General features: G+C 41.7%; 2 protein-coding genes across 5 annotated transcripts in view; both read left to right on the plus strand.

Annotated features, from left to right (window-relative positions):
* Positions 1–6,837, plus strand: part of sema4ga (sema domain, immunoglobulin domain (Ig), transmembrane domain (TM) and short cytoplasmic domain, (semaphorin) 4Ga) — a 28,249-nt gene extending 21,412 nt beyond the window's left edge. Inside the window, exons 15-17 of one of the 3 annotated variants that reach the window (XM_039784128.1) lie at positions 258–2,868; positions 3,100–3,499; positions 5,869–6,837. In XM_039784128.1, the coding sequence (XP_039640062.1) occupies positions 258–1,267 (1,010 nt within the window). In that variant the 3' untranslated portion in view covers positions 1,268–2,868; positions 3,100–3,499; positions 5,869–6,837. The remainder of the gene's footprint in view (positions 1–257; positions 2,869–3,099; positions 3,500–5,868) is intronic. The other 2 variants (XM_039784129.1, XM_039784127.1) reach the window with 2 other exon arrangements.
* An 18,452-nt stretch (positions 6,838–25,289) lies between these two features.
* lzts2a (leucine zipper, putative tumor suppressor 2a) overlaps positions 25,290–27,074 on the plus strand; it is a 47,710-nt gene continuing 45,925 nt past the window's right edge. For both annotated transcript variants that reach the window (XM_039784631.1, XM_039784633.1), the window contains exon 1: positions 25,290–25,596. The gene's annotated coding sequence lies outside the window, so the exon portion shown is untranslated. The remainder of the gene's footprint in view (positions 25,597–27,074) is intronic.

The raw sequence follows: 27,074 nt of genomic DNA on the forward strand, positions 1-27,074 counted from the left end.
TTCAAGGCAGACAAATGCCTTCCATCTCCTCACAATTTCAATCTGATAAAATGTAGCCTCATCTCTGCCCCTTTGTTGTTCTCACCTGTACAAGTTAAAAGGATGGCAGGAATGAAAAGATTTGGAATTGATGTCTCAATAACTTTGGACAGCCTTTGATACATTTAGTAGATAATTAATTCACATATAAAATGACTCCGAGTCAAATTTGTGTGAAATGTGAAATTAGACTCATTGTATTAATATGTGTGTTGCAGAAATTGTGGTGCGGATCCGCTCTGTGCGGGTGGGTGACGACGTGCTGCTGCAGTGTGAGCTCAGCTCCAACCTGGCGACGCCCCTCTGGACTCTGGATGGCAGCGAGCTGCAGGGCTACGGTCTCAACTCTGGCTTCAGAACCGGCACAGACGGCCTGCTGATCATTGAGGCCCGGCAGGACCAGAGCGGGCTGTACACCTGCTACGCTGTTGAGAACAATATCAAGGTTGCCATAGTTACCTACAACATCAGCATCCGCCTGGACCTGCCCCCTCCCCCACCTGTTGAGCCAACTGAAGACCATTACAGTTTCTTTGCCACCCTGCCAGCACCCACTGAGCGTCCGTCCCCTGAGAGGCCCCTGCCACCACCCCCGGCCCCTCACCTCCCCCACTCAGACCTGCTCTCCCCCAGGAACATGGAGGCCATGTATCTGTCCCTCATTACCATCCTCGGAGGCCTGTGTGTAGTCCTCACCGTGGTCCTTGTCTATGTGGGTGTCTGCCTGCGAGTGGGCAACAGAGGGAAGTACTCCATACGAGCCGCAGCTTCTGCCTACCCGAACAGTAAGAGGCACAACAAGCACAGAAAACAGCACAGAAACTCCTCCCACATGGAGCTGAAGACCATCTCAAGCCACTGTAATGGCAACGGCATTTGTAATGGAGTTTCAAAGCAGCACAACGGCGACATCCAGGACGGAGGCTTCCTCCAGATCGTCCCCGGTGAGGGTCACCCATCATCCAATAAGGAGCCTCCTCCCCCGGCCCCTCCTCTCCCACCAACCCCGCAACATCCCTCTCCAGAGTGTGACTTCCCCAACGGGCTGTCAGCCACACTGCCCAGCGTCCTGAGGAGGATGAACGGCAACAGCTACGTGCTGCTGAGGCAGAGCGAGTCTGAAAGCACGTCACCGCTCTGCTACTCCTTTGCCGAGGAGCTCAACAGGATCTTAGAGAAGAGGAAGCACACTCAGCTGCTGCCCAGGCCGGACGAGAGCTCTGTGTAGAGAGATGTAGCTCCCCCTGTGGTGGGAGGACTGCTGTGTTCTTACCTGGTACTGAAGTGCCTGTCATGACACTCATTGGACGACTAAAGCAATGAGAGAGTCTACTACTACATTCTTTACTTTGGATTTTTTTTACAAGTCCACAGACATTCCTGTTTTCTTAACCTTTTGAGCTGCTTTGTCAACCTAAATTCCCAACTTGCCCAATGCATAACGTGAGAATGAGAAATGCCAGTGAAGGGCCGAGCATGAAGTGGAAAGCAAGTGCAATCTACCTCACCTAAATCATGCCCAGTCAGTCTGTAATATGATCCGAGTATCAGGGCTTAGATCTCAGCCACAGAAAGATCTCTGATCGCTGACAAAGCACAAAGCGGAACACACAGACTCCACCGCGGAGCCCCATGGGAATATAAATACACGTGAAGGCTTCTGCTGTGTGGCGGCCATCTTTGGCTCGATTCAAATTGGAGGGCATCTAGCCAAAGTTTGTTTGCACGGACAAGTACACAGATGGCCTATGCATTTTTAAAACATGACATTCACTCTTTATACATTTTAAAGGGGGGCTTGACGTGGTGAGCGAGGGAGTTTGGTTTGCAATGTTTTCACTTTAAATACTGACTTAATCAGTTGCAATAACCAACAAACAACAACAAACAGTAACTGCAGTAACAGCACATAACACTTTACACCAGCCATCATTAAGAATGGTGAACTAATCATTATTTAATATTATTATTAACCATTATTTGGCGTTAAGTAATTGAAAATGTATTAATTTATTCCATTGTTTTATATGAATCATTAATGACATAATGTACCTTATTTAATTATTAATGAATGACTATATTAATAATTCAAATAGCCATTTACATGTGTTAAAAATGGTAAGAAATTAAATCAATAACTTTTGACTGCCACAATTTGTTGGTACTTACCTGATATGCAGGTAAACTTTTAACTACTGTTAGAATATTTGCAAACACAAATATGCATAACTGTACTTTACAGCTGCAGCTGAGGCTCACAGTTCATCATAAATGGTTTTAAAGGGTGAAGCCTTATGTTGGCCTTTATTTTAAAGTATAAGTCATGTCTGCACTAACAAGTGAAACACACATTTACATAAACATTATATGGGTCCATAATTCACAAGATATTAAAGAATAAACAAGGAAATAATGTTATTTAACCTTTTACATAATTTAAGGAATATTAAATAATGATTATTTCACCAAGTGTTAATAGACAACCCGAAGAAAATATGACAGTATTATTATTAGTATTAAATTAGTATTATCGTTTTTAAAGCCCTTCGGGAAAGGTAAAAGACACTATTATGGAATCTGACTCTGCAACCTGTCAACAACCAGCAGGCTGGAGGAGCTTTTTGATTGGTCGTTTCTCAGTATGAAGAGCTGCAGCAGTGAAGGCTACAGCTTTGTCTGCTGGACCTCGTTTGACACGAGTGGTTTAGGGAAGGAAAACACTGACTGTGTCTCAGCTGAGCCTCAATCCACCGCTGAGTAACACCCTGCATGAGACTTTAACGCAGAATGACAGACTATGGGACTCAGCGTTTGCCAAAAAAATCCAAGGTAAATCATTTTTATATCTTACTAACACCCGTCCTACACAGGCACTTTGCCAAACAAGCACTTAAAATAATAGATCATGGAGTTGCATGGTCACAACACCAGTGTTTTAAAGACTGGATACATGCAGAACATTGGGAGCACAGTGTTATCTCTGTTTACTGGATTGAAATCCATCTGTACACTAACAGCTTGTTGATCTGACTGCTGGGTTGTTTGTGATTTGTGCAACAGTTTAGGTTCAGAGATGCCCGAATGAAAACATCTGCTACAGTCTGATTCACAGATGTACTGGATCACCTCAAACAGCATATTTCATTTACGAGAGGGACCCAACCATGGACAGCATTAAAACAAACTCTAAGGCTTAATTTCTAGAAATCAGGGTGACGGAGGAGCTTCATGCTTGACTCTCTATGACGCTCAGTTTCATTCTTGACATTTCTTTTACAGTTTTGGCTTACATCACAAGTTCATCTTTAGACTAGTTTGGTCATTATCATTCAATATCACACTGTTTATTTTCCTTATCAGTGTCCTCTTGCTGCATCTGCCTGTTGATCTTCTGTCAGAGGGCAGCATTAATTAAACACTCGTCTGACCTTATTGCTGAAGGAGGGAGAGAAGAGACAGAGTGAGTTAGAGATCTTCCCCGGAGATTTACAGCCTCTAATTATTTTTTCTCTACCCCCAAGGTCAACTGGGGCTTTGTATTATGTCAAAATGGTATACATAAAATGTATACACAAGTATACATCGTATGCTTATATGCACATATAGCCATTCATACACCAACATAAGACGATCCTAGGCACACTTGCACTGCTGCACGTTTGATTGAATCTAACAAGCCTGTGATGTCAGTGTGTGAGACACTGTACGTGCTGCTGTGGTTTGCAATAAGCCAGGCTTTCCCATCAGTGGCACTGATCAAAGACATGAAAGGAGAAGTCGTAGCTGCACAGTTCGGACATTAAAAGCCTTCATTAAAGCCCTTTTGACCTCATTTCAAAGCACAAGAGAAGGCGAACATGACGATGGGGCGTTTTCATTTCATACTCCTGCAAAAACACTTAAACTGAGTGTTAGTTAAATGTTAATACTTGTGTGTTAATACTTGTGTTGCTTTTAAAGGGGTGATAGAATGATTATATAGGGTATTTCACACTGTTCCTTATAGTCTCTAATGGGGTATGTAACATTGGTTGGGCTGATGGTTGATATTTTATAGGCCCTTATGCATCCCTGTGTTAGGCCCTATTTGTAACAAGAGCTTTTCTTCCAAATATGGTATGCTCATGAATATTTAGATGAGCTGCGCGCTGACTAGTTGAGCGAAATGCCATACACACACATTAGAGACGCGAGCTGATTGGTTGAGCGAATCGCCATACACACACATTAGAGACGCGCGCTGATTGGTTGAGCAAATCCCCAATACACACACATTAGAGACGCGACAGAATAATTTTCCAGACACTGCAATGTTTCGTTACCAAATTCACTTTTTTTTATGCGAGAAATCAACTATATAAAGCTCAAATATGGGCCGTTTTATGAAAATTGATGGCTAATTGCAAATTTGGTAAGACGTGTCGGACTTTAGGAGCTCCACACAGTCTGACGAGAAAGCAGCAGCCTGCTGGGCTCCATACCCAGCGCAAACTCACCCTTTGTGGATTATTGCACTACGGGGCTCCGCGGCCGGCTGCCGGCATAACTATAATATATTTACAGTTTGAATTTCGTCACGCCACTTATATAACATATGCCCCAATGCCTTATAAAGCTAACTGTTGTGTCCGATTTGATTTTAAGGCATTTTTATGAACGTGAGGCGTATTGTCAGGACGAGCAGCTAGCTAGCTATATGTCCCATTGAATACAATGGGAAATGTTTGCGGCTAGCTAGCTACACTTTCGGCATAACTATAGTATATTTACAGTTAGAACTTCATCACGGCATGTATATTACAGGTTCCCCAAGGTCTTACAAAGCTTAGCTAACACTTGTCCGATTTCGGATTTTAATTGAATGCATTTTTGTGAATGTCAGAATTAGGAGGAGACTAGCTTGCTCTCATTGATGGACTCCAGCTCACCCCGGGCTCTATCAATGAGACTCGTGGACAAGAGGCGTTTATTTCCCCGATTGTTTGTTTAAATAACTCAACACACATCCATTATAAGATTAACTGGAACCTGCGGTAAGAGATTGCGGGCGTAACAAGCTCTCTGACCGTGCTCTCAGTCACTCACCGGCCGGCCATTTAGCAGGAAGAGAGGAGGGAGAACAGCGAGCTGCAGGCCCTGGAGCTCTGTCAGGGCAGCGGCGTTTGGTAGTCCAGTCACCCAGAAAAGGGGTGAGTATGCGCGGGTATTGAGCACCGGGTTGCCGGCCATGACGGAGCTCAATCGAGCTCACAGCAGGCCGGGGTCTGTGACGGAGGACAGGCAGGGCGGCGATGTAGCAACCCAGGCAGCACCGGCCGCTGAACTACGACACACAGTCGGACAAAATTTGCAATTAGCCATCAATTTTCGTAAAACAGCCCATATTTGAGCTTTACGTGGTTGATTTCTCGCATAAAAAAGTTTCAGAAGTGAATTTTGTAATGGAATAGCAGAGATCTGCCTGACCTAGATTCAGAAGACTACCTGATCTCAGGTCAGTTGTGTAGCCTATGTAAATGTTGGGGCATGACCGTTCTCTTAATACACCCATGGGCGTGACAAAGTTACAGGTCTTGAGATGCTTACGTAAGCTTCCAGCTTTGTTGAGATTCGCCCGTTTTCAGCGGCAGTTTCAAAATATGAGATTTTCATAGTAAAGGGGTGTCAATGGGATTTTGAGCTTCTATGAATGTCCTATTTACCCACCGAACTGTCGTTATTCAACTGTGACAGGGTAAAATCGGTTTTGCATTCTGTCACCCCTTTAAAATAACATATGGAGACACTTACTGTATACCTGAATATTTTTACTCTCCTTTCTCATTGCAGGTCTGATGTGCATAGGTCAGTTTGAGTTTCTCTTAATTTCATTCTCGAGGACACCGTGTCTCCACTAGCGTCGGGTGGCAGGACCCGCTGCAGATGTTCTTTTAATGAGCAGTGAAATGACATTCAGCATCATTAGTGGACAGCTGAGCCAGAAGAGAAAGAGAAGCTGGATAAGGGCTTCAGCATGAGAGTCTCTGAACCTCCAGGTCTGCTTCCCCACAACTGGAATGAAAATTGTTGGCTGCAGTGTCTTATCGAGCAACGGTTGTTCTTCAGACAGCGGCTCTTTGTGCGCAGAGAGCATCCTCGCCTCTGTTTGATGCAAACTTTGTAGACCAAACTCGACGTATAACGATTTTATTCTCACACTTGCTGCATGAATTATATTTTGACACTGCTGTTTTTTCTTTAAGTCTAAGAAACCCCAAGGACTCATCTTAATATTAATGAAAAGTGCCATGGGTTGATGCTTTTATAAAAACGTTGAGCCTATTTTATTGCAAAACTAGAAAAAAAGATTAAAAAAAAGAAGAAGAAAGAAACCTATTTATTTTGTAATTTTGTACATTCTCTTTTGGAAGTTAATGTCAGTGTTGCTGTTTAGGTGCTACTTGTGAGACACCCTCCTGACAAGGGGGTCACAAGTCACCTGTGTTGCACAAAATGTAATAAATGGAAGCACGGTAGCCAAAAGCATGCAGAGGCTTTACCAGCACCACATAATTTAATATGTATAACCTACTAATAGGAGGAAAAATACACCAATGTACGTATTCACTCTAACCTATTAATTAGGGATTTTAGGGTTTATCTGTCACTGTAATGGCCACTTCTGAGTTTTGATCTCTATTTGCATGTCCATTTGTGCACACCACTAATTCTTTTACTAAACTGACACAAAGAATAACAGTGGGTTCTTTCACATTTCAGTCATAAAGAGTTAAAATAAAACTTTGTACTTCAACCTCTTCCTCTCCTCATCATCGCTTGTGTATATTTACAATTTTTCTCTTCACATTTCACAAAGATAGGTAGATGAGACCGGTATTTTGTATCTAAGAGGAGGCTGAGCGTATTGTATGAGCTGGTGAATGTTGTCAGACACTCAGGGGGGAAAAAAGTTGGCTTCTGCATTGTTACTGGACGCAGGCCTGAGCTCCTGCAGCACTGGCTGTAAAACAGCACGGCACAGAGTGGTAGGGAAAATATTGATGTCCTAGGTTCAGATCCAACTGGAGTGTCAAAGGACAGAACCCAATACCCAAACATACAGTACATGCCCAGTCATGGCAACACAAGAGAAAATGTTATCTCTTTTATAAAAGAGCAGCCTTTTGAACTGATCTCTCAGTAATGCCACCGTCAATATATATCACAGATTTTTCCATCTGTATGACCTTTTTTTTCATGTTCCTGGGTGAGAAGGAAACACCCAGCTATCAGACAATAACACAGCTGTCGTAATCTATTACCTGCAGCACGACAAAACACCCATAAATAGGACAGCGGTGTCACGCAAAGACAGTCTAACACAGCCAAAGGGTAGACTGTAAAAGTGCCGGGTACCTGCAGTGTGTACAGCTTGACGTGATTAACGAGCTGTCATGGGTGGTGTGTTTAACGTAACGCTTCCTCAGTTTTATTTAAGGGTTAGCATTGATAGCCTGTTCTGCCTCTTCAGTGGCAGAGTAGAATATTTTAATTTCATTTTCTTAAAATGTGTAAAATAAATAAAATGCTGCTGCTTTGATGAGATGTGTGCTGATCAACCATGACACATTACCTTCTTATTTTACATGAATTGTTGAAAGTTGTAGAGTGTAGGTGTTGCAGTCTAAATGTACAGACCGGATGGCACACAGAAGAGGGGGATCCTCTGGGGAAACCCCCACAGGAGTAATTACATCTAAAAAAGATGCTTCCCCTCCATTCACCTTCGGTGAACGTAGCCTTGGCCAGGAGGAGGAGTTGTCGTCAGACGGTGTCCCAACGTTCATTGGATGTTTCGACCCTCAACCGTAACACCCTCCCGTTGGCGGGTCAGCAGTGGTGGCCAAATCACTGGTAGAAAAGGGATTTTATTTATATTTTGCCCTGAATTGATTCCCAGGCTGAGATACCTGTCCTTCTTCCAACAGGCTTTAGGTTTTAGCCACTTAAGATTAGAGTTTGGTTGGGATGAGGTGAAGGACGTGACATAAAGGTCTGCAAGAGAGGTTACATTTGAGGAAAAACTCCCAGAAGCTCATTTGGTTCAAGGTAATTCAATTCAGTCCAACTTTATTGTCATTATTGCAAAGATACTGCAACTATCTTAAAAATAATAAGTATACAAAAATAACAGTAGAAGTTATGTGTAAAATCATTTAAGAAGCACATTAAATACACTGTTAACATACTGTGCAACAGACAAAGACAGTCTTTCTTCCAAGAGGCAATGAAGGCCTGAACACAGCATTAATCACTCTAATCATTATTCAACTTACAACTGCGTCTTATTTGTTAGAGTTGGGCTGTTTTGTTGTTCAGACACACTGACAGCGATTTATCTGCCTGTGCTATTTGTAAAGCATCTCATAGAAATAACATGTCAAGTAACTTAGTCTGAGATTAAAACATCTATTCTATTCCTGGACTAGATTTACATCTCAGTGAAAATGATTTCAACAGATCTTTTTTCTTCCTTGTGAATATCATCCCAGGAGAGACTGTTGAAAGGGCTGTCAGTGACAGATGATAGTGAAAAATACGATTTTAGCTTGCAGACAATCAATCATATATCAAGGTAACCTTCAGTGAGACAGAGTAGAAAGTTGTAGGAATCATATTGGTGTGGTTGATAGTTCCCACTCCTCTTGTTCTTCCTTTTTTGTTCTGCTGGCTGTATCATCTCTGCTCTTGTCTTGTTTATTCATGGCTCTAAATTCTCATTTAGACGTGAGCAGCAGTGGTGCCTTTGTGTTTGCCAGAGAAACGACAAGAATCAAAAGACACACCTAAAAAAGTGTGTGTCCTAATACATATTAAACCACAGTTGCACAAGTGGAAAATGTCACATGGAACAAATCAGAAAGCAAAGTCAGTGTGAGTCATTAAGTTTGGCGAAAGTACATTGACAGCTTTTACATGACGATCTACCCATTATTGCGCACAACTGCCAAATACACTCCCTGCTTTGTGATGAGGACACAATGTACCAAAGAAATGAGAAATACTCAGCTGAATTCAAGGTTTTATGTCTGATGTTTGATGTCTAAAGGTTCATTTCTAACCTTTGTCGCCCCCCCCCCCCATCTACCTATCAAAAAAGACATCCCCCGACTCTGCATTGGTTGCCTGAATCTTTGCTCTCAATGTGATGTTGAAAATGTCACACAGACAGAGAAGTGGTATTACGTTTTGAGTTTTGACAGCCAGCATGAATAAGGAGGATCTGGAGTTCCAGTAAAGTGCAGTACAGCTACTGCTACTGGGACAAGTGTGACACAGAGCCGTCTTTAAGTCCTGCCTATGGTCTCGCATCCAAAAAATGGATACACAAGTAAGAGAAAACCAAATGTTGTATTCAATCAGTGGGTTGATTTAATGGAAACACTAATTGTGTTCGGAGTACAGCTGTTATTCCTGTGTGCAGCCATTGTACAGCCACAGGGTCGTAATAATGTTAGTGGCTGTTTCCACTCTGATATTGTTTTGTGGATGTCACAATTATAAAAGCCTGTCTATTGAACTGACAAAGGGAAGTGTGTCACTGCACCCCCCAACAAACAAACTAAAACAAACAGATACTGTTGCTGGTTCACTCTGCCTCCCTCCCAGACCGGTTTGAAGCCAGAAAAGCCACGTGTCTCTGCTGTCACACAGGCCACGCTCCCATATCAATCAGCCCATTATCTGCTTCCTCAACTCTGCCCGCCCGGCTTTCTGTCTGTCTGTCACAGTTGCTTCAGACGAGACACATGCCTGTCAAACTCAGACAGGCTGGCATTTGCAGATAAACCTGCGGAGAATTTCAAGTTTTGTCCTAGAAACCCCCATGACTACTTGTTGGAGATTAAAATATTTTCTAAATGAACAAACTAGCATTTAAAGCGTATTGGTAAGCCAGGAAGAAGAAACCACTCAAGGGTTTTGGCTTTTGCTGTACTTTCCTAAACAGCAGCCAATTTCCTCAGAATTATTTCTGACAGCAACCAATACAATCAATACAAAGGCAGCTTTTTCAAAACAAGTGCATTAAAAGATACCATGTGGTTTTCTGACCATGCAGTAGGAGTGGAGGAAGTAACAGGAGAAGGTAATTAAAGTAATTGTAGTCGCACCAGACACACCCAGGTGACTGTTTCCTGGTGACACGTCATCTGGATGATCAGCCAGACAACAGTCACACCACATTCTCATCCCCCCCCCCACACACACACACACACACACTGAGTGTCTCAGGTGTTTCTGATTTTTACTCCAGATAGATTGTTTTGATAGCAGCTCACTGCAGTTTCACTTGAAACTTTGTGAGCGATAACATCGAAACTGGCTCTTGATTATGATTTAGTTCCTGGCCTTTGCATTAATAACGATAATAATGATTTTTGGTACAGGTGTTTGGTACCTATATGTAAAGAGGATTCACACAGAGCAGCGTCTGTTGACATATCCTGGAGAGGCAGAGACAAAATGTCTGATCTTTGACCTTTGGACTTTTGACATATTGACGGTGTGTAAACATCTCTCAGCCCAGAGCACTTGTCTCGTTTAGCTTTGATGTTTAAAACTGGTCAAACAGAAGAGAGCACTCTTATTTAAACTGGGGCCAAGGAAGCTGTGCTGCATGTTATGGTATTAATCACGTATGTTTCAGTAATTACTGTGTTCTTCTGTATATGCTTGTGTTGCCCAGACGCCATGCACTGGTTTCCCCTTTGGACAATGATCTCACACCCTGACACATTTCATTCCCACACCTGTGGCGCCACCTAGTGATTCTTTCTTTTTAATAATGTGAAATGTACTTCTGCTGTTTACCACTGGAGGTCATAGAAAGTCTGCCCGTGGAAAAATCCTTCAGTATAAATTCTCAAATCACCAGCAAATATACTGTGCTAAAAGTTGCAGTATAACTCCAAAAATATTAAGTTTCCTGCCTCTACACATTAATCATATTTTCCCTGTTGGCTGGACACATTTGTCTGAAATTTAACAGCTGATAATTTCAAGGAGATAAAAACAATCAGAGATGTAAGTAATCTAATTGTGTTTCATATAGCATGTGTGTATTAGTATTAACTGTTTCCTAGTCCAGAGGCCAGTAAATCTTTCACCGCCTGCCTGGCTGGATGACATCTTGGCTGAAGGAGCAGGATTACCTCTCTCCACATGTTTGATGCAGGCTGGATTGTGGAACAGACCCGAGTCAAACAGCGTCAGTAAGTGATGAAAGGCTGAATGGAGAGCCAAAGTTTTGTGTTTCTTCTACACAAGGACAATTCAGATCATGGGAGATAAGCCTGAGTTGATTTCCTTTAATTGTCCGACTCTCGTTGTCCTGACCCATAAGACAACCCCATCTGGCAGCTAAAACAAGCCTGCAGATTGGCATAGTGAGTCGGAGACTGACCTTGACCAGAAAACCTGGCATCAATCCTACATGTCAGCAAACCAACCTGATGAATGTGTCACTCCAGCCAGCTCAAGAGGCGTTATTCTACAGCTAACAGCTAACCGCTGACCTTCCTGTGCAAAGAGAAAAGTACCCAGAAGGAAATGCAAATATTAAACACCACATCAACATAACTGATGTAAATATTACTGTCAATGGGCTTTTACTGAGACAAAAAGTTTTGTATTTTTTCATACACACACCAATCACAGTTTCACACAACTTCCTCAATGTATAAAGTAATGTGTAAACCAGCAACTAAGATTAAAACCAGTAAACATCCCAAAATAAAATTACAGCCCAAATACTTCTACTTTACAACAATACATGCTCGTAACAGAAGCCACTGTGGCCACAAGTGACAATTACAGGATAACCGTGACACACTGAACCAGTAACACCAATGGTGGAAGAAGTACTCAAATGGTAGAAATACCACAATGTAAAATGACTTTGTTGCAAGTAAAAGTACATAAGTGTTGTCACAAAAATGTACTTAAACCAGCAAAAGTAAAAGTACACATTATGCATCATGACCTTATTCAAAATGCTGTATTATTAAAGTATTTAATAAACCTGTATATACAGTATCATTATATGCTGAGACTTAGTAAGGAACTGGTGTTTCAGATCAATTAATTTGCAATAAAATGTAACCTTATTTGCAGCATTACATTGCACAGCCACAGGACTCAGTGCGGTCCTGTCGTGCTAACTGGAGGAGAAGTTAGATTGGTGGCTGGTTAACTGACCGGAAAGCTCTCTTGTTGATCAGTGGGTAACCTCCATGCATAAATTCAATCTCGCAAGCAGAATGTCAAATCTCTTTCAAATTGGTGTGAGCGTGACACAAATGAATACGACTAGATATTCACACACACACACACACACACACACACACACACACACACACACACACACACACACACACACACACACACACACACACTGAATCTGTCATGGGGTCCCAGCTCTTGTTTCACTGAGTGTGAAACACAATCAACAGCAGGAAGGAAAGGCAATTTCAAGCTTCAGCGACAAGAACACGTGTCTGTATTTCAGTGTCATTCTTGTTTAAGGTGGATGGAGAAGTCAGACATAGTGTGTAATGTGTGTGTGTGTGCGCGCGCGCGCGTGCGTGCATGGGTGTGTGGACATGTGTGTTTTTCTGCTGACATACAACATTTTCTACCTCTTTCCATCATTTAGTCCTGCCATTTATTGGAAGCGCATGTTTTCAGAGCTGTCTTTGCGTCAATACACTGTCAAATTATTTAAATGAAATATTCTTTGCTCCAGATACTTACTGCTACTTTTGCAGCAGTACCACCATCAACACTGATGGATGGATGATGGTGGAGGGCACGCTGACCTAGGCCTGCCTTCTTTTGCCACATGTGCATTCAATCTTAAGTGTTTATTTATTAATTTATTTAAAAAAAAGTATTATTGGAATTTTCAATCTGAAGCCCTAAACAACACAAACATAGGAAATTATGTTTTTAAAACTTGACCAAACTTTCAAAGAGAGGAATTCATACTTAAATTAGGATATATGGTTTTCGAATTGAAATGCAGTTCTACAAATACAGTAGTGATTCAATTTTACAATGAAAAATGAGATATTCGGTTGCTGCTAAGATGTTACCACAACTGTGCAAACTCAATCTGCTGATGAAGACGGTGTAATGTGGTCAAGAGCTATAGAACAAACAAGTAAGTGAACCTTGAGTTGAGAGGGTCTTATCAAATAATAACAAATCACACACACTTTAGTCCATTTAAAAAAACTGTTGTGCTTACTTCATTGTTAAGGACACAACAAATTATTAGAGTGAAAGACAAAAACACAACGCAATCTCTGACAGACGGCTGTTACATCACACACAGCACACAGACACCATAATACAGGCAGTAGAGCACAGATGACATAGAGATAACATGTGTGTGTGTGTGTGTGTGTGTGAGAGAGAGAGAGAGAGAGAGAGAGAGACCATACATGAGTGTCTGCGATGGTGCATGAATGTGTGTAAGTGAATGTGAAGGTTTAGGATAGGGCGATGAAAGGGTTAGAGTTAGTTTAAGGGTTGGTTATATTTAGGAGATTTGATGTGTGTGTGTGTGTGTGTGTGTGTGTGTGTGTGTGTGTGTGTGTGTGTGTGTGTGTGTGTGTGTGTGTGTGTGTGTGTGTGTGTGTGTGTGTGTGTTTAAATGAGTTAGAGGATCCAGCTCCAATCCTGGATTAAAGCTCATCTCTCTGTGTTTATCTCCCAATAGACTATCTGAGAGGCAACAGAGGGGTTTGACCCAGTTGGACACAAACACACACACACACACACACACACACACACACACACACACACACACACACACACACACACACACACACACACACACACACACACACACTCACGCACCACAGCAGCACAGCACCAGAACAAAATGATTTACAGACAAAAGCATACAAAACTGTGGCATAAAATGATGAAGAAATCTGTGTGGGTATTACTGCTTAGGTGATTGATTAATAGAAACAACAGTACCAGGTGTCCAATCAGCAGGGAACAATTAATAACTTTCTGTGTGTGTGTGTGTGTGTGTGTGTGTGTGTGTGTGTGTGTGTGTGTGTGTGTGTGTGTGTGTGTGTGTGTGTGTGTGTGTGTGTGTGTGTGTACATCTGCTGAGTGTCTGGAGACAGTCACGCTGTTTGCATCACCTCAGCCAACCTAAACATTTCCATAGCTGCTTTTTTCTCAATCGCTTTGGTGTGAATCCACTTCAGAGCTCTGCATTGCAGCAGTTTCAATGAGCCCCCATCCCTCCCCCTCCTCCCCTTCACCCTTCTTCATCATAATTTTCATCAATACCTGGTCAAATAACCTGTGAGCATCATACCTGGCTAGATATCCATCGAGGAAGCAAACAGATATCAACTTAACTTTAATCACCAGGATCTGTGAGGTTTTACAATAGCGTGGCTCGTATCTGCAGAGGGATTGAGGAGAACAATGCAAACAAGCAGAGCTGCTAAAAAAATGTCAGTATGTTCCACCAAAAGTCAGATTTCTGAGATATGGTTCTGCTTCTTACTGCTGGTTGTGCTTTGTTTAAGCTGAAAGCGAAGGTCAGACAGTCTCCAGGGTTGATATTAGTGCAGCTATAGACTTTACAGCACCAGAGAGCCCTTTTCTTCTCTTTCCTTCCTGAATTCTCCTCTCTCCTTCCTTCCTGATCATGGCTGATGGGAGTTTTAATGGTGTGTCTCAGTTTAGTGAGCCCAGGGTCGATCCAGGGGCTTTGGTAACTACATGAGTTTGTTCTTTTTTATTGCACACCCAGTCCTACTCTTTCTCTCTCTCTCTCTGAGTGAAATATGTATAAGGATGAAATGATGTAGTCGTCCTGAGAGGCCACTTGGAGCCTTCAGGTCCTGGGCAAACAGAGGGAAATAGTTGTGGGGTTCAGAGGAGGACATGGGAGGAGCATGACAAGCATGTTGTCAGCAAATTCTCCTCCTTTACACTGGAGAAATTAGAAGAAACGCGCTGACGAGAAGGGAGATTTATTTTATTTTTTACAAAGAGCAGAGTTCAGTTGGCTGAATTCCAACAACCAACAAATAAACCTTAAATTGTTGTGACCGTTGTGTGATTGAGGTTTGCTTGAGATCAACTCATCTCCAGATGTTCTCCCTTTTGAATGGCGACGAGAAATAAACGAGAGCAGAAGACTAAAACCTCACCTCATTTCTTTCTCATCCTTGTTTCTGCATCCAGACCTGCAAATGCTAATCTCTTATGTAATAATGGTTCAAACACACACACACACACACACACGCACACACGCACATGCTTTAAATTATTTCTCAAGCCCCCACTGTAATAACACTTCAATATTTTTGTAGCCTTCTGCTATTAAATAGAGCAGCCCTGACTGACCCTGGGCTGTCGAAAAATAACTGCAGCCTTGCTGGCTTGCCGTTATCCAACTCCTCTGGGAGAAGATCCTGGTTTTTGCTTTCAGATGGTGAAACACAGGCTGTTTAGGGCACAAAATCAAAGAGAGACTCAGAGTGTTTAGAGACTCTAAAAACAGATGCTCCCTAGACTCGCCCTGTCTCCCCACATTAGTGCAGTGTACCCTTTTTCCTCTCCTCCTCTGGCCTTTTCTCTTCCTCTCTCGTGTACCTCTTACCTTGTGACATAAAAAGTCTCTCAGTTCCTCCTCACCTCCAGAGGCGGGGCTAGAAGGGGGGCACTAGGTGGCACCGCACCCCCACCACCACCACTGAAATATGATTGCAAAAAGCGGCAGACTGAGCCTATAGTATAGACAATGTTTATTGTATTTCGATATACAATTTGTTTAAAATGAAAACAAGTGAGATTAACCTTCTAAAGTCAACACTGTCGTAGACGACACTACAATAAATTGTTTATGTCTTATTTAATATCTCCAGATCAAAACAGTGTAGAGACTTACTTTTCTGTGTTTAGAAGCAGAGAAATGTGCCGTTTCAATGAGTTCCTTTAACAACTGTAGGCCATCCAGAAGCTTTTATACAGTGTCTTTGTAACATAAATAAATAATTTTGAATCTACTACTAAAAATCGACTCACTTAATCTTGAACCCAGCGTCTCGTCTATGGGTGATACATTATCTGGTAACAGTGAACATTTTTGTTAAAATAACAATATTACTTTACTCACTGGTGGAGAAATAATCTTTTGTCTTGGTCCAAGTCAAAGGTCAGGGTCAGATACAGTATACATGTATTCCATTTCTTGCTCAGGAGAGGGGCTTGAGCCTGACTCCTCCATTTGAAGACTGTCTTCTACACACACAGGATCTACGCAAACACACACACACACACACATACACACTAACACACACACACACACACACACACACACATAAAGACATTCATTTATAGTGGCTGTCCTGCTAATGCTACAGTATATCTGAACTGGAGCCATAAATGTTGTTGTTGCAGGGTCTTTGAACTCCGAGGAACACAGTATGAGTCATGCACGGCTTCTTTGTTTGTGACAGTAAAAGGATGTGCAGATTTTGTGTGTGTGTGTGTGTGTGTGTGTTTGTGTGTGTGTATACATCTGCTGAGTGTCTGGAGACAGTCACGCTGTTTGGCTCACCTCAGCCAACCTAAACATTTCCACAACTGCTGTTTACAATTTTTTCTCAATCACTTTGGCACAATCGTCGAATGACTATCAAACATTGTCAAACTATATGACAATTTACTGTATATCAATATTAGGTCAGTTATTCACGTGACTATAGTCCTTTATAATTGCTTGGGCACAAAATGCACTGAGTAAGGCTTGCAATCAAAATAGTTTGCAATCATTTGCTATTGAATCATATTACTCTCAAATGCAATTATACACAAATCCCTACATGCAAAATATAGCAACCAGCAATCACAATAACCTGTCACACATATATTAGATACATAATATGTATGTGGTACTTGTAAAAGTTGTCAGATGGATAGACTTAGGCTAGATGAAAACAAGTTGTTTATGATTAGGCCAAATGTTGGTGCCATCTAACATACATCTACAAAATGGAAGCTAAAATGAACATACACTGGCTATTAACAAGCTGGGCAAGCCAATTGCTGTTTTGCGTTGCATTCAGTTTATTTAAATGGGTCCGGGCTAAGCCCCGAACCTACTCAAGTCCTGGCAAACGCCCCTGGAAATTGCAAGGGAGGATATCATGTGTGATGTCGATAAAATGTTGTGGCCAGACAGAGAGGAGAGATTGGATGACCCATGAGCTTGATACATTTGCAGCACATTTTCTTTTTCTTGCACATTCATGATCATGATTTGCTGTTGTATATCTTTTTTTCTGTACAAGCTTTTTTTTTATGTATTTGAGTTTGGCTGGTGGGTACATATAATGAGAAATAGAAGTTTTGTTGAAAGTGAAGTGTGTGCCATGGCTGTCATCAATACTATTCAGCTGCCTAAATATACAATGTTAGCAACTGGACAGTATTACATAGTGGGTAACTAACACACTTTCAGATTACACTGTCATTTGACAAGATGTATTAGCATTATGACTGTCTTGGTTTAAGTAATGATAAAGTAACCTTCTGTTTTGATGACAATGATTTATTCATTGATGGATATATTTACATTTGAAACACGAGTTACTTCTTTTGATTGAGTAATCACCTTTTGCAGGTCACGTTGAGTGGTGTGCTGAATGTACCACGTGGTGTGAGGATTGTACTTAATTGTAAGTTTGTTTCAGTAAATGTGAGAAAAAATGTAAAACTAAGATCCCTCATTCTGTTTTCCACACAGCTGCGCATCTGTCTGCAAGTTCGCTTGATTCAAGAAATATTTATTGGAGATACTATTTTCCTGTATGTGGTGAGAATGAGTATGGAGACACACAAACTCCTTACTAAGGCATCTTTGTGTCTTTTTACTCACACACGTGTCAGTGTGGAAAGGTGTGGAGGTGATTTACTGTAAGAGTAGTGCTGTCCTGCAGCCATGTCCTTGACCTGTTTTGATATTAGAAACATGCTGGTAGCTTGATCCTGCCATCAGGGCAGGAAGCAGTAAGTCACCCCCCCCCATCAACATGTCACTGTCCAACCTTCAACATGTCCAGTATTGTGAACATACACAGGCGACGGACAGACAAAGAGACAGACAGAGAGACAGATAGATAGATAGATGATAGATAGATAGATAGATAGATGATAGATAGATGATAGATAGATAGATAGATAGATAGATAGATAGATAGATAGATAGATAGATAGATAGATAGATAGATAGATAGATAGATAGATAGATGTGGTGTTGTAAAGAGTTATTGTTTTGGAAAGATCTGTTAGAGAAAGAACTCTGCTGTCGGTCCAGTAGGTGGTGGAGAGGGTGATCAGGCTAATCCATAATGGATAACAGTTTATTCAGTGTCCTCTTCACCACAACTTCAATGGTGTCTGGAGCCAGCAGACTACAGTAAAGTACCGTGCACTGATGTCTGCACACGTTGAAGGATCTCAGCTTCCTCAGGAAATAGTCTGCTCACCTCCTTCCTATATAAGGAGCCTCGGTATCAGTCTTCCAGTTCAGTCTGTTGTTGATGTGGACGCCCAGGTACGTGTAGTCCTCCTTCACGTCAACATCTCCTCCCAGAACACACAGGGGTTGTGAAGCCGTCCTCTTCCCTCTTAAGTTGATCACCATCTCCCTGGTCTTGGCCACGTTCAGATTTTGATTTCTTCCAGCTCACTCAACAGAATTGTCTACCAGTGTTCTCTACTCTTACAAACTATCACTTATAAACCCAACCACTGCAGAGTCGTCAGGAAACTATACAGTATATATATATATATATATATATATATACTGTATACCCATATATTATGGATTTATAATGGGAGTGAGCTGAAAAAGGGAGTTAAAGGTCTGAAGACAAAAGCATTTGGTCCTGATTCAGACATTTCAAAGGTCAGTAAACTTTGAATCCACCAAGGTCACTGACGCATAAAATGTTATTATTCATGCAGAGCTGATGGCAATGAAAAGAAAGTTATGGGTTGCAGAATGTAAAATCACAACCGCTTGGCTGAGCATTACATAATTTAATTTTTTTTCTCCAGTGTTCTCATTCATCATTTCTCCAAACGTGCAGTAGTCCCATCATTAACCTGCAGGGAGGGAGTGTTTTCCTGCAGCCAGATTTACACAACATGACAGCATGCTGCCTGCAGCCTTTGCCTGACTAAAATAACCATCTGCACTGAGTTCTCTGGGACACGTGCAGCATAATTTACTGCCACTTACTACTAACTACAAACACACACACACACACACACACACACACACACGCACGCACGCACGCACGCACGCACACACGCATGCTCTAATCTGGGCCAGTACACTTACTATGAGATGTGAGAGCACAAAACGGTTTAATTTTAAACAAAAAATACAAACTATATTTTATATATTTTTAATTGTTGCTCCAGTGATTCATAAAAAAAATACAAAGAATTACAGGGAATACATGACCCAAGTGCACAAATAGGCTCACATATCCATGTATTCCTAAATATACTGTAGCAAGTGAGAGCATTTAACTGTGTATGTGGGTGCAAGTAGATTGTGTATTTGAACAGGGTGTAAGATTAATTCTACCCTACCGTCTTATGTCACATAAAAAAATTAAACCCTCAAACGTAAAAGCATTTATCATGCACTCACATTCTGCTCTTCCCAAAATGTCTGTGGCAGTTCCCTTCTAGTTACTATGACATTTACTCACTGTTTTTTTCCCATATCAATAATGTAGGATTATAATTGCTCTCCTTTGAAGTGGCTGTTTAAATAATCCAGGGAGGATTGCTCTCGGCATCCCATTTCAGCTCAGTGAGGAAAATGAACCGCTGCAAAAAATCCTGAATCTAGAGGTTGAGGATGAGAAGCGGTATTTGCTATTGGAGGTAGTTAGCTTTAATCTGGTGTCCTGGAAATCTTCTCTGCTGTGCTTACAGTGTATTCACATCACAAGGAGGTGCAGAATAAAGATGATTTTTGATGGAGCAGTACTTATAAGCAAAACTTGTAGTTCACTGATCTCTGTTTAGTTGATTCTCCCTTTATGATTTATGTATGTTAATTCTAACTAAAAGCTCTGACAACAAAACTAACATTCATGCTTTTAGACTGCCATATTTTGTTCTGCAATCAGACTATGTTGTACTGTTGCTGGACTTTAAATGTCAACCTTAGGTCACATCATTTATGTTTAGCCAACCAGAAAAATGCACCACCAAACTACATTACAGAAATGCAAGGTGTTTTATTACAGTAACCGTAATTTGGAGCTTTTATTTGACTACAAGCATATTTTCTTTTAAACAATAACTTCAGGTCCCTTATTGAGCTTCATCTCAGTGCAAGTTGTTTATTTTCTAGAGACACAGACTGGAAAGATAAGAAAACAAAATGCATGCATACATTCATAGTACACAAAATAGATTACATACAACTTTTCTGAAAAGCACAGCATTGTCTTATTGGACTTTGATGAGCAGAAAAAAAATCTAATTTTATGTCAGGAGTGTCATGAGTTCATATTGCCATTCTTAAAGCATGTTATGGTTGCATTTATATATTTTATGAGTATTAATGATATCTTGCCTGTATGCAGGGGTTTTGTTATAGGTCAGAGTTCAGCTACAGTACCAGTGTTGCAGGGGATGGATAAACATATGGGACAGTAATTAAAAATGTATCAAAGTGCATTAGGACGGAAGAATAAAAGAAAGATCAAAGTTGTGGCTGATGACTGAATAAATTATCTAGGTGGGTTTTTTGTTGCAAAGACATACTCCTACTGAGCATGTGTAGAAAAGCGGTATGAAATAATCATCTTCAGTGCACGGTGTGAGGGAGTTTGCGCTGCCACGGCCCCCAACTGCGGCAGCAGTAAAGTAATTCATAGAATTAGACAAAAACTGAGAAACTGAGCTGAGCTGAGAAGCTCTGAACAGACAGCAGTATCAGAACAGAGATGAAGCTGTTTTCTGCCCCAATTCCTCTGCTTCCCAGCCATTTGGATTTTGCTTATAGACAAATAATTTGACATTGGATGAGCTCATGGGCTCAGAGCTGGAATTTGAGGTAATTAAGTATTTCATGCTACACTGCACTCTCCTGATTTGACCATTATGGAAATATGTAAATAAACCTCCACTGAGTGCTGACCATTCAGCTCTGGGATTGGGGAGCTCTAATTGGGAACTTGATAGAGATGTCAGAGTACTTTTTAAAGGGCCCAAACAAAGATAATGGCATTATTCAAAATCCCACATTGTTGTTTTGTTTGGCAGATTCATCCTGGATGCACTTTGAGCTTCATTGTATATTGAATAGCTAAAATTCATCTACTTGGCAAACGAGGCATGAGCAATTCATGAGTCATTTAGTCTTGCATTGCCAGACCTATCTCCACAGCGCGGTGTCAGCGCTGGATTATGGTCTTGTAACACCACCCATCGATTCTGGGATAGGGGAAAAAAAACGCTATGGCTTGTTTGTATTTCTTAAAATCAATCACAACCATCCTGGGCGGCGCTAGGCCCTGATAGAGGAGATGGCGAGAGGGGAGGGAGGGTGCATCTCTCACCCGCTGGATGTCAGGCTTGATCCCAGCAATTTACATCCGTTGAGCCAGACTATGATTAATTAAACATTAAGGTTAGATGAGTAAAGGGTGCTTTATGTAGAAACAGAAGGGAAAAAAATGCAATAATGCACTAGAGGAATGTTGTCAAGTTCTTGTGAATAATTTTAGAAGCACTGCCAGGGTAACTTTGATATTTCTGAATCATGCTGAGGCCGAGGGTCGGGCTCTGGTCAGGTATCTGGCGGTGGACGAAGACCCTGAGGGGACAGAGCATGTGTGAGTCATATGATCCAGGCTTTAGCCCTTCATGCAGACACACACAGACAGACCAAAGCCGATTGGAAACAAATTCTTGCAGTGTATTATTTCTGCTGAGGCGTGAGAAATTCTCCATTAATCTGTTTCATCTTGCTTTATGAAGCTGTTACACCAAACAGTGTGTGAGATGTGTTAGTAGAGTTGTTTCTCAGAGTCCCCCCTCTAGGAGCCCCGTGCCTGTTCTCACGGTATCAGAGCTGCTGCAGATGGCTTGACTAGCAGCATATATGTGTGTATATGTATATGTATATATATATATATAAGCAAACACAACCAAAAGCCTGTTGTTGAATCATGTTGGTACAAAACAATAACATAATGATGATAGAAGTAAAGTGATACTATAAATAAAATTGAATTGAATTGAATTGAATTGAATTGAAAGAATAGCCAAAGTTATTACATTTCATCCTCTGGGAAACATGAATGTGTGTACCTAATTTCATGGCTATCGATGTAATTGTTGCTGAAATATTTCACCCAAACCATGAATGTGAACCTGTGGTGGTGCTAAAAATAAAGTCAGGAGATCACCAAAGTTATTAGGGTTCATCCTCTGGGGAACATGGATATATGTACCAACTTTCATGGCAATCCACCCAATAGTTGTTGAAACCGACTGACTGATTTTGCCATTCCTGGAGCCACACCGCTAACGTTGCTAAAAACACCCAATTTTAGCAAAAACATGACAAAAAATGGAATGAGCAGAATTGTTTTCTTGACCTCTCAATGAATATGAAATAAACAGTCTTGTCTTGTATGAACCTCACGGGCTGCCCAGGGCAAGGACTTTTTTTAGAATATACACTTGAGCACACAGGCTCTACGCAAACACACACACACACACACACACACACACAGCTGCACACACATATTTGCATATTATGTAAGATGGCAATAAACTAACTCTGCTTTTGTAATGCTGGAAAAATATGCTCTACCCACAAACATGAAGCCAATAAAATGTTCAACTTTAATCTTCTGCAGTTCAAAAAAATATCCAGCCACCCCGGCCTAATGAAGTAGACTCCAATGGGAACCCACTGGGGTAAAAGGAGAGGCTGCAGCACATTTGCACGTTTCATTTCAGCTGGAAATCATATTAGCGTTGTGGGCTGCCGAAGCCTGAAGTTGAAATGAACCATGGAGGCGATTTAAAGGAGAAAGGGATTGAGAAAAGTAGGGCTGAAATGGTGAATTGGGAGGGCGGAGGCTGAATGTGGCAGAGAAGGAAGAGATGCAGTGGGATTAGGGAGAAGAAAAAGAGCAGAGGTGTGTGATAATCTGGAGGGAGAGATGAGCAAGAGGAGAAACAGGGGGGCAGAGGAGGAGAGGTGTGGTTACGTACTTGGCATTGGTGCAGGATATAAATTGGTATGTTGTACGCAGAGGAGAAGAGGTCAGTTGGAGTTCAGCAGTGACAGACCTCCTGAATATCTTTCTCCTCAGGCAGGAGGGCTGGTCGAACATCAAAGACATAAGGTGATGCTGTGGAGGCAGAGGTATAAAATATTAGCTGCACTTTGTTTGAAAATTGTATAAAATAAATGTAAACCTTCACGTTTGAGCTGTTTAAAGTTTTATATAATAGTGTAGAGGACTGATTACATCACATATGTGGTAAAGATGTAATACAGCACTGCAGGAGAATCTACCTTAATGAGCTCTTTAATGTCATAGAGTCATAAAATATTTCTTATAAGGAGCAGAAGAAATCAATGGGAATCATGGGGTTTTCTTGAAACGCTTGTTTTTTTTCAAGAATCTTTGGTGATTTATGCCGTTACAAGTGAATCAACAATAAAGAGACAACAGAAAATCACGGCAGAGAGAGAAATACAACAAAGATCCTCAGGAAATCTTTTTCGCTATGGACCACATGTCCAAACCAAAGAAAACGGACTGATTAATTATACACATTGCCAGAAAGATTAAAAACAAGATCCAATTTGTCAAGATAAAAACATTTTTCTCCATGAACACTTATGTTCATGTATCATGAAATCTATCACACCTGCAGGGTGCTCAGATAACTCTAAATGGATTATTAACATTACTGGTCATTTTGACTGACAGGGATTTTTGCTCCTTGTGGAAATCAAATCTCTCTAACAAATAAGGTCATTCAGCCATTCATACAGCTCCTCTTTCATGGATGAATCAGGCAGGTGGCAGTCTATTGTGGTTAGAAGAGAAGACCCCATATTGTGTTTCCAGGGTGATTGAGTGGACAGGAGGCAGTGGGCGGGAATCTCTCAGCCTAAGAGTTCAGGGCGGAGTAGAGACGATGAGGAGCTCACCTGTAACCACCTGGCTCCCCTGTTCTGGATGTCAACAAGCAAATTAGCCTCATCAAAGTAAAGGTGTGGATGATTTCAACCTTATCCCATTGTTCTTATGGGCAATGCATCCTCTAAATTCCAATTTAAAGAATTCAGATCACCGGATTGTTTCAGTGCTTTTGATCCAAGCCTTTAAGGCAGAATTTGAGCCCTAGAGTCCCCCAATTGCACCAAATTAGGTTTGATTTTTTCTGACTTTTCTCTACATTTAGGCATTTTTTCTTGTGAAGAGTAAGGTCATTTTTGGGACAAGAGGTCACAAGTAGATTTGTTTTATTAGGTCACAAGCCCAAAATGTTGGGAACCACTGGTCTAAGACATGACTGTAAAAAGCCTTAGAAAATCGCTTATTTTTATTGATTTTAGATAATTCTGAAAAATAACACAAATGCTATAATACTTAAACCAGCATGTGATGCATTTAAGCAACCACTGTGATATGTTTCCCAACAAAACAGTGACCACTTTTAACTGTCAAATGAAAAGAAAAACTTAATTTAGGACAATAAATGGACAGTGCAACGCCAAAATACTTTTGATGATAGATGGGCCCCAAAGGAGCCACTTGGCATATGCCTCAGCACCTAGTTACACTCAACTTTTACCAGATGGTTACACTGAAAACAGTGTACCAAACTGCTCTGTTGTTTATCTTGATTGTTCTTTGTACAATATTTAATTATCATTAACAGTCTGTCAAGTATAGTAGGCCTAGTCCTACTGGCAGTGATTCACTGCACCGGTAAAGAATACTCTATTATTATGAATACAAAGTATTAAATACATCAACATGCGCTGGAAAAATTGCTTCATCGGTCGTCGCAGCACCCCCTTGCGGCGCCCCCTGCCCTTCATTCCCCGGTCCTAAGCTAACTGTTGTGGATCAGCAGTCGAGACCCTTCTGGAGCAGAGAGTCAGCCCGCCCCGCAGAGCTGCAGCCCGGGCTCTGGCGGTGACAGTACCAAACACACTCAGCCTGAGCAGCAGCGTCGATCAGCAGCGGATCCACGGAGCTGCTGTGGACCCGGACGGGTTTGTGGGAGAAGGAGCGTTAACTACAGAAAGAGCTACAGATAAAGAAGAGGAAATTTTTCAGGCTGTTTGCTGTTTTCAGAAAAGTTGTACCTGCACAGAAAAGGACACCGGATTCATGCACATTTACTGTGTTAGGAAATATTGCTGTACGGTCTGCTTGTGAAGAACATCTTGCTTACTGTAAGGTGAGTAACGTTAGATCACGCAGCGTGCAACAGTGATTTAGTGGGTCAGCCTGCATCGTTGTGCTATATTCTCTAACAGGAGGGTTAAACAAAGTTATTGTCTTTGTTTCAAAGATTCTCACCCTGTTTGTATACGTCTAGTTAAGAATTAAAAGTAACTTATTTCATGATGTTGACTAATTTGTGCAAAATGATCCATAAACAAGCGTGGTTTATGGCCATGTGTGTCAAAATGGAGGTTGATGATACTAAGTTGATAGTACTGCGTTAGAGTGTGCATGGTTTACAATAGTCTACATGATTCATTGGTAATTAATAGTTTAATAATGTGCAGTTGTTTCAGTTGAATGCTGTGTGTGTGTGTGTGTGTGTGTGTGTGTGTGTGTGTGTGTGTGTGTGTGTGTGTGTGTGTGTGTGTGTGTGTGTGTGTGTGTTGTGTGTGTATGTGTTGTGTGTGTGTGTGTGTGTGTGTGTGTGTGTGTGTGTGTGTTAAGAGAAAGAAGGGGGTATGAGGGAGAGAAACTAGAGAATAAGCATTGCTCTGTTATCTCCATCCGGCTGTTTCGGTGAATGGGATTTCGGCTGCCCCCTTGCAACTGACACACACACACACACACACACACACACACACACACACAACACACACACACACACACACACAACAACAACTGCTCCTGCATATCACTGTTCTTGTTGTCAGATCTCAGAAAGAAGCAGAGAGGATGAAGGGAATGTAATGAAAAGGAAAGGTCACACAAAGAGAGAGAGAGAAAGACCTAAGCACCACTTGTTTTATGTTCTCAAGGCCCACTTTAATATATGGATTAGTTAGTAGTTGAACTGGAAACGCCCAGGGTCTTATGGGACCATAAATAATCCCCACAGGTGCAGATATAAATGCTGAAGCATTCCTGAGATGCTCTCCATCTTCTTCTCATCTGTGGTGAACACCCTCCCTGCAGCTGGTTGATGGGTTAGACGTCATGTTGTCACAGCTTTAAGACTTTAGCTAAATGCAAACAACACATGAATGCATTTACGCTGCAAACATGGATCCTTTTTGTTCTGCACACACATGCTCCCTCCTCACTTGCACGGATGTTAACTTGGTGTTCAGGCATCACGCCAGCTCACTTGGAGACCTTATATCATCCTGCCCTGTCACCACAGCACAGGCGGGGATGGGGGGTGGGAGTGGGAGGGGGGGCAGGACACATACAGAGAGAGAAGGGGGAGAGGGGGATTTGGTGGGAGGTGATAACCAAGCTGTCGGATGATCAGGATTGAAACAGCTGAAGAGGTGGTGGGGGGGGCAGGTAGGGGAGGAGGGTGTGATGCTGAGGGATCCTTTTTATCACATGGCTCCTTCACAGGACGAGAAGCCCTGAGGGGGGGCGACGTGTGAGGCAGTCGAGCGAGAACATGATCAAAGTCATGGTTCAATGTGCTTTTGATAGCATGGAATCCTGAAACTGTTT

This window comes from Perca fluviatilis, chromosome 19 (genome assembly GCF_010015445.1).
Source record: "Perca fluviatilis chromosome 19, GENO_Pfluv_1.0, whole genome shotgun sequence".
Classification (NCBI taxonomy): domain Eukaryota; kingdom Metazoa; phylum Chordata; class Actinopteri; order Perciformes; family Percidae; genus Perca; species Perca fluviatilis.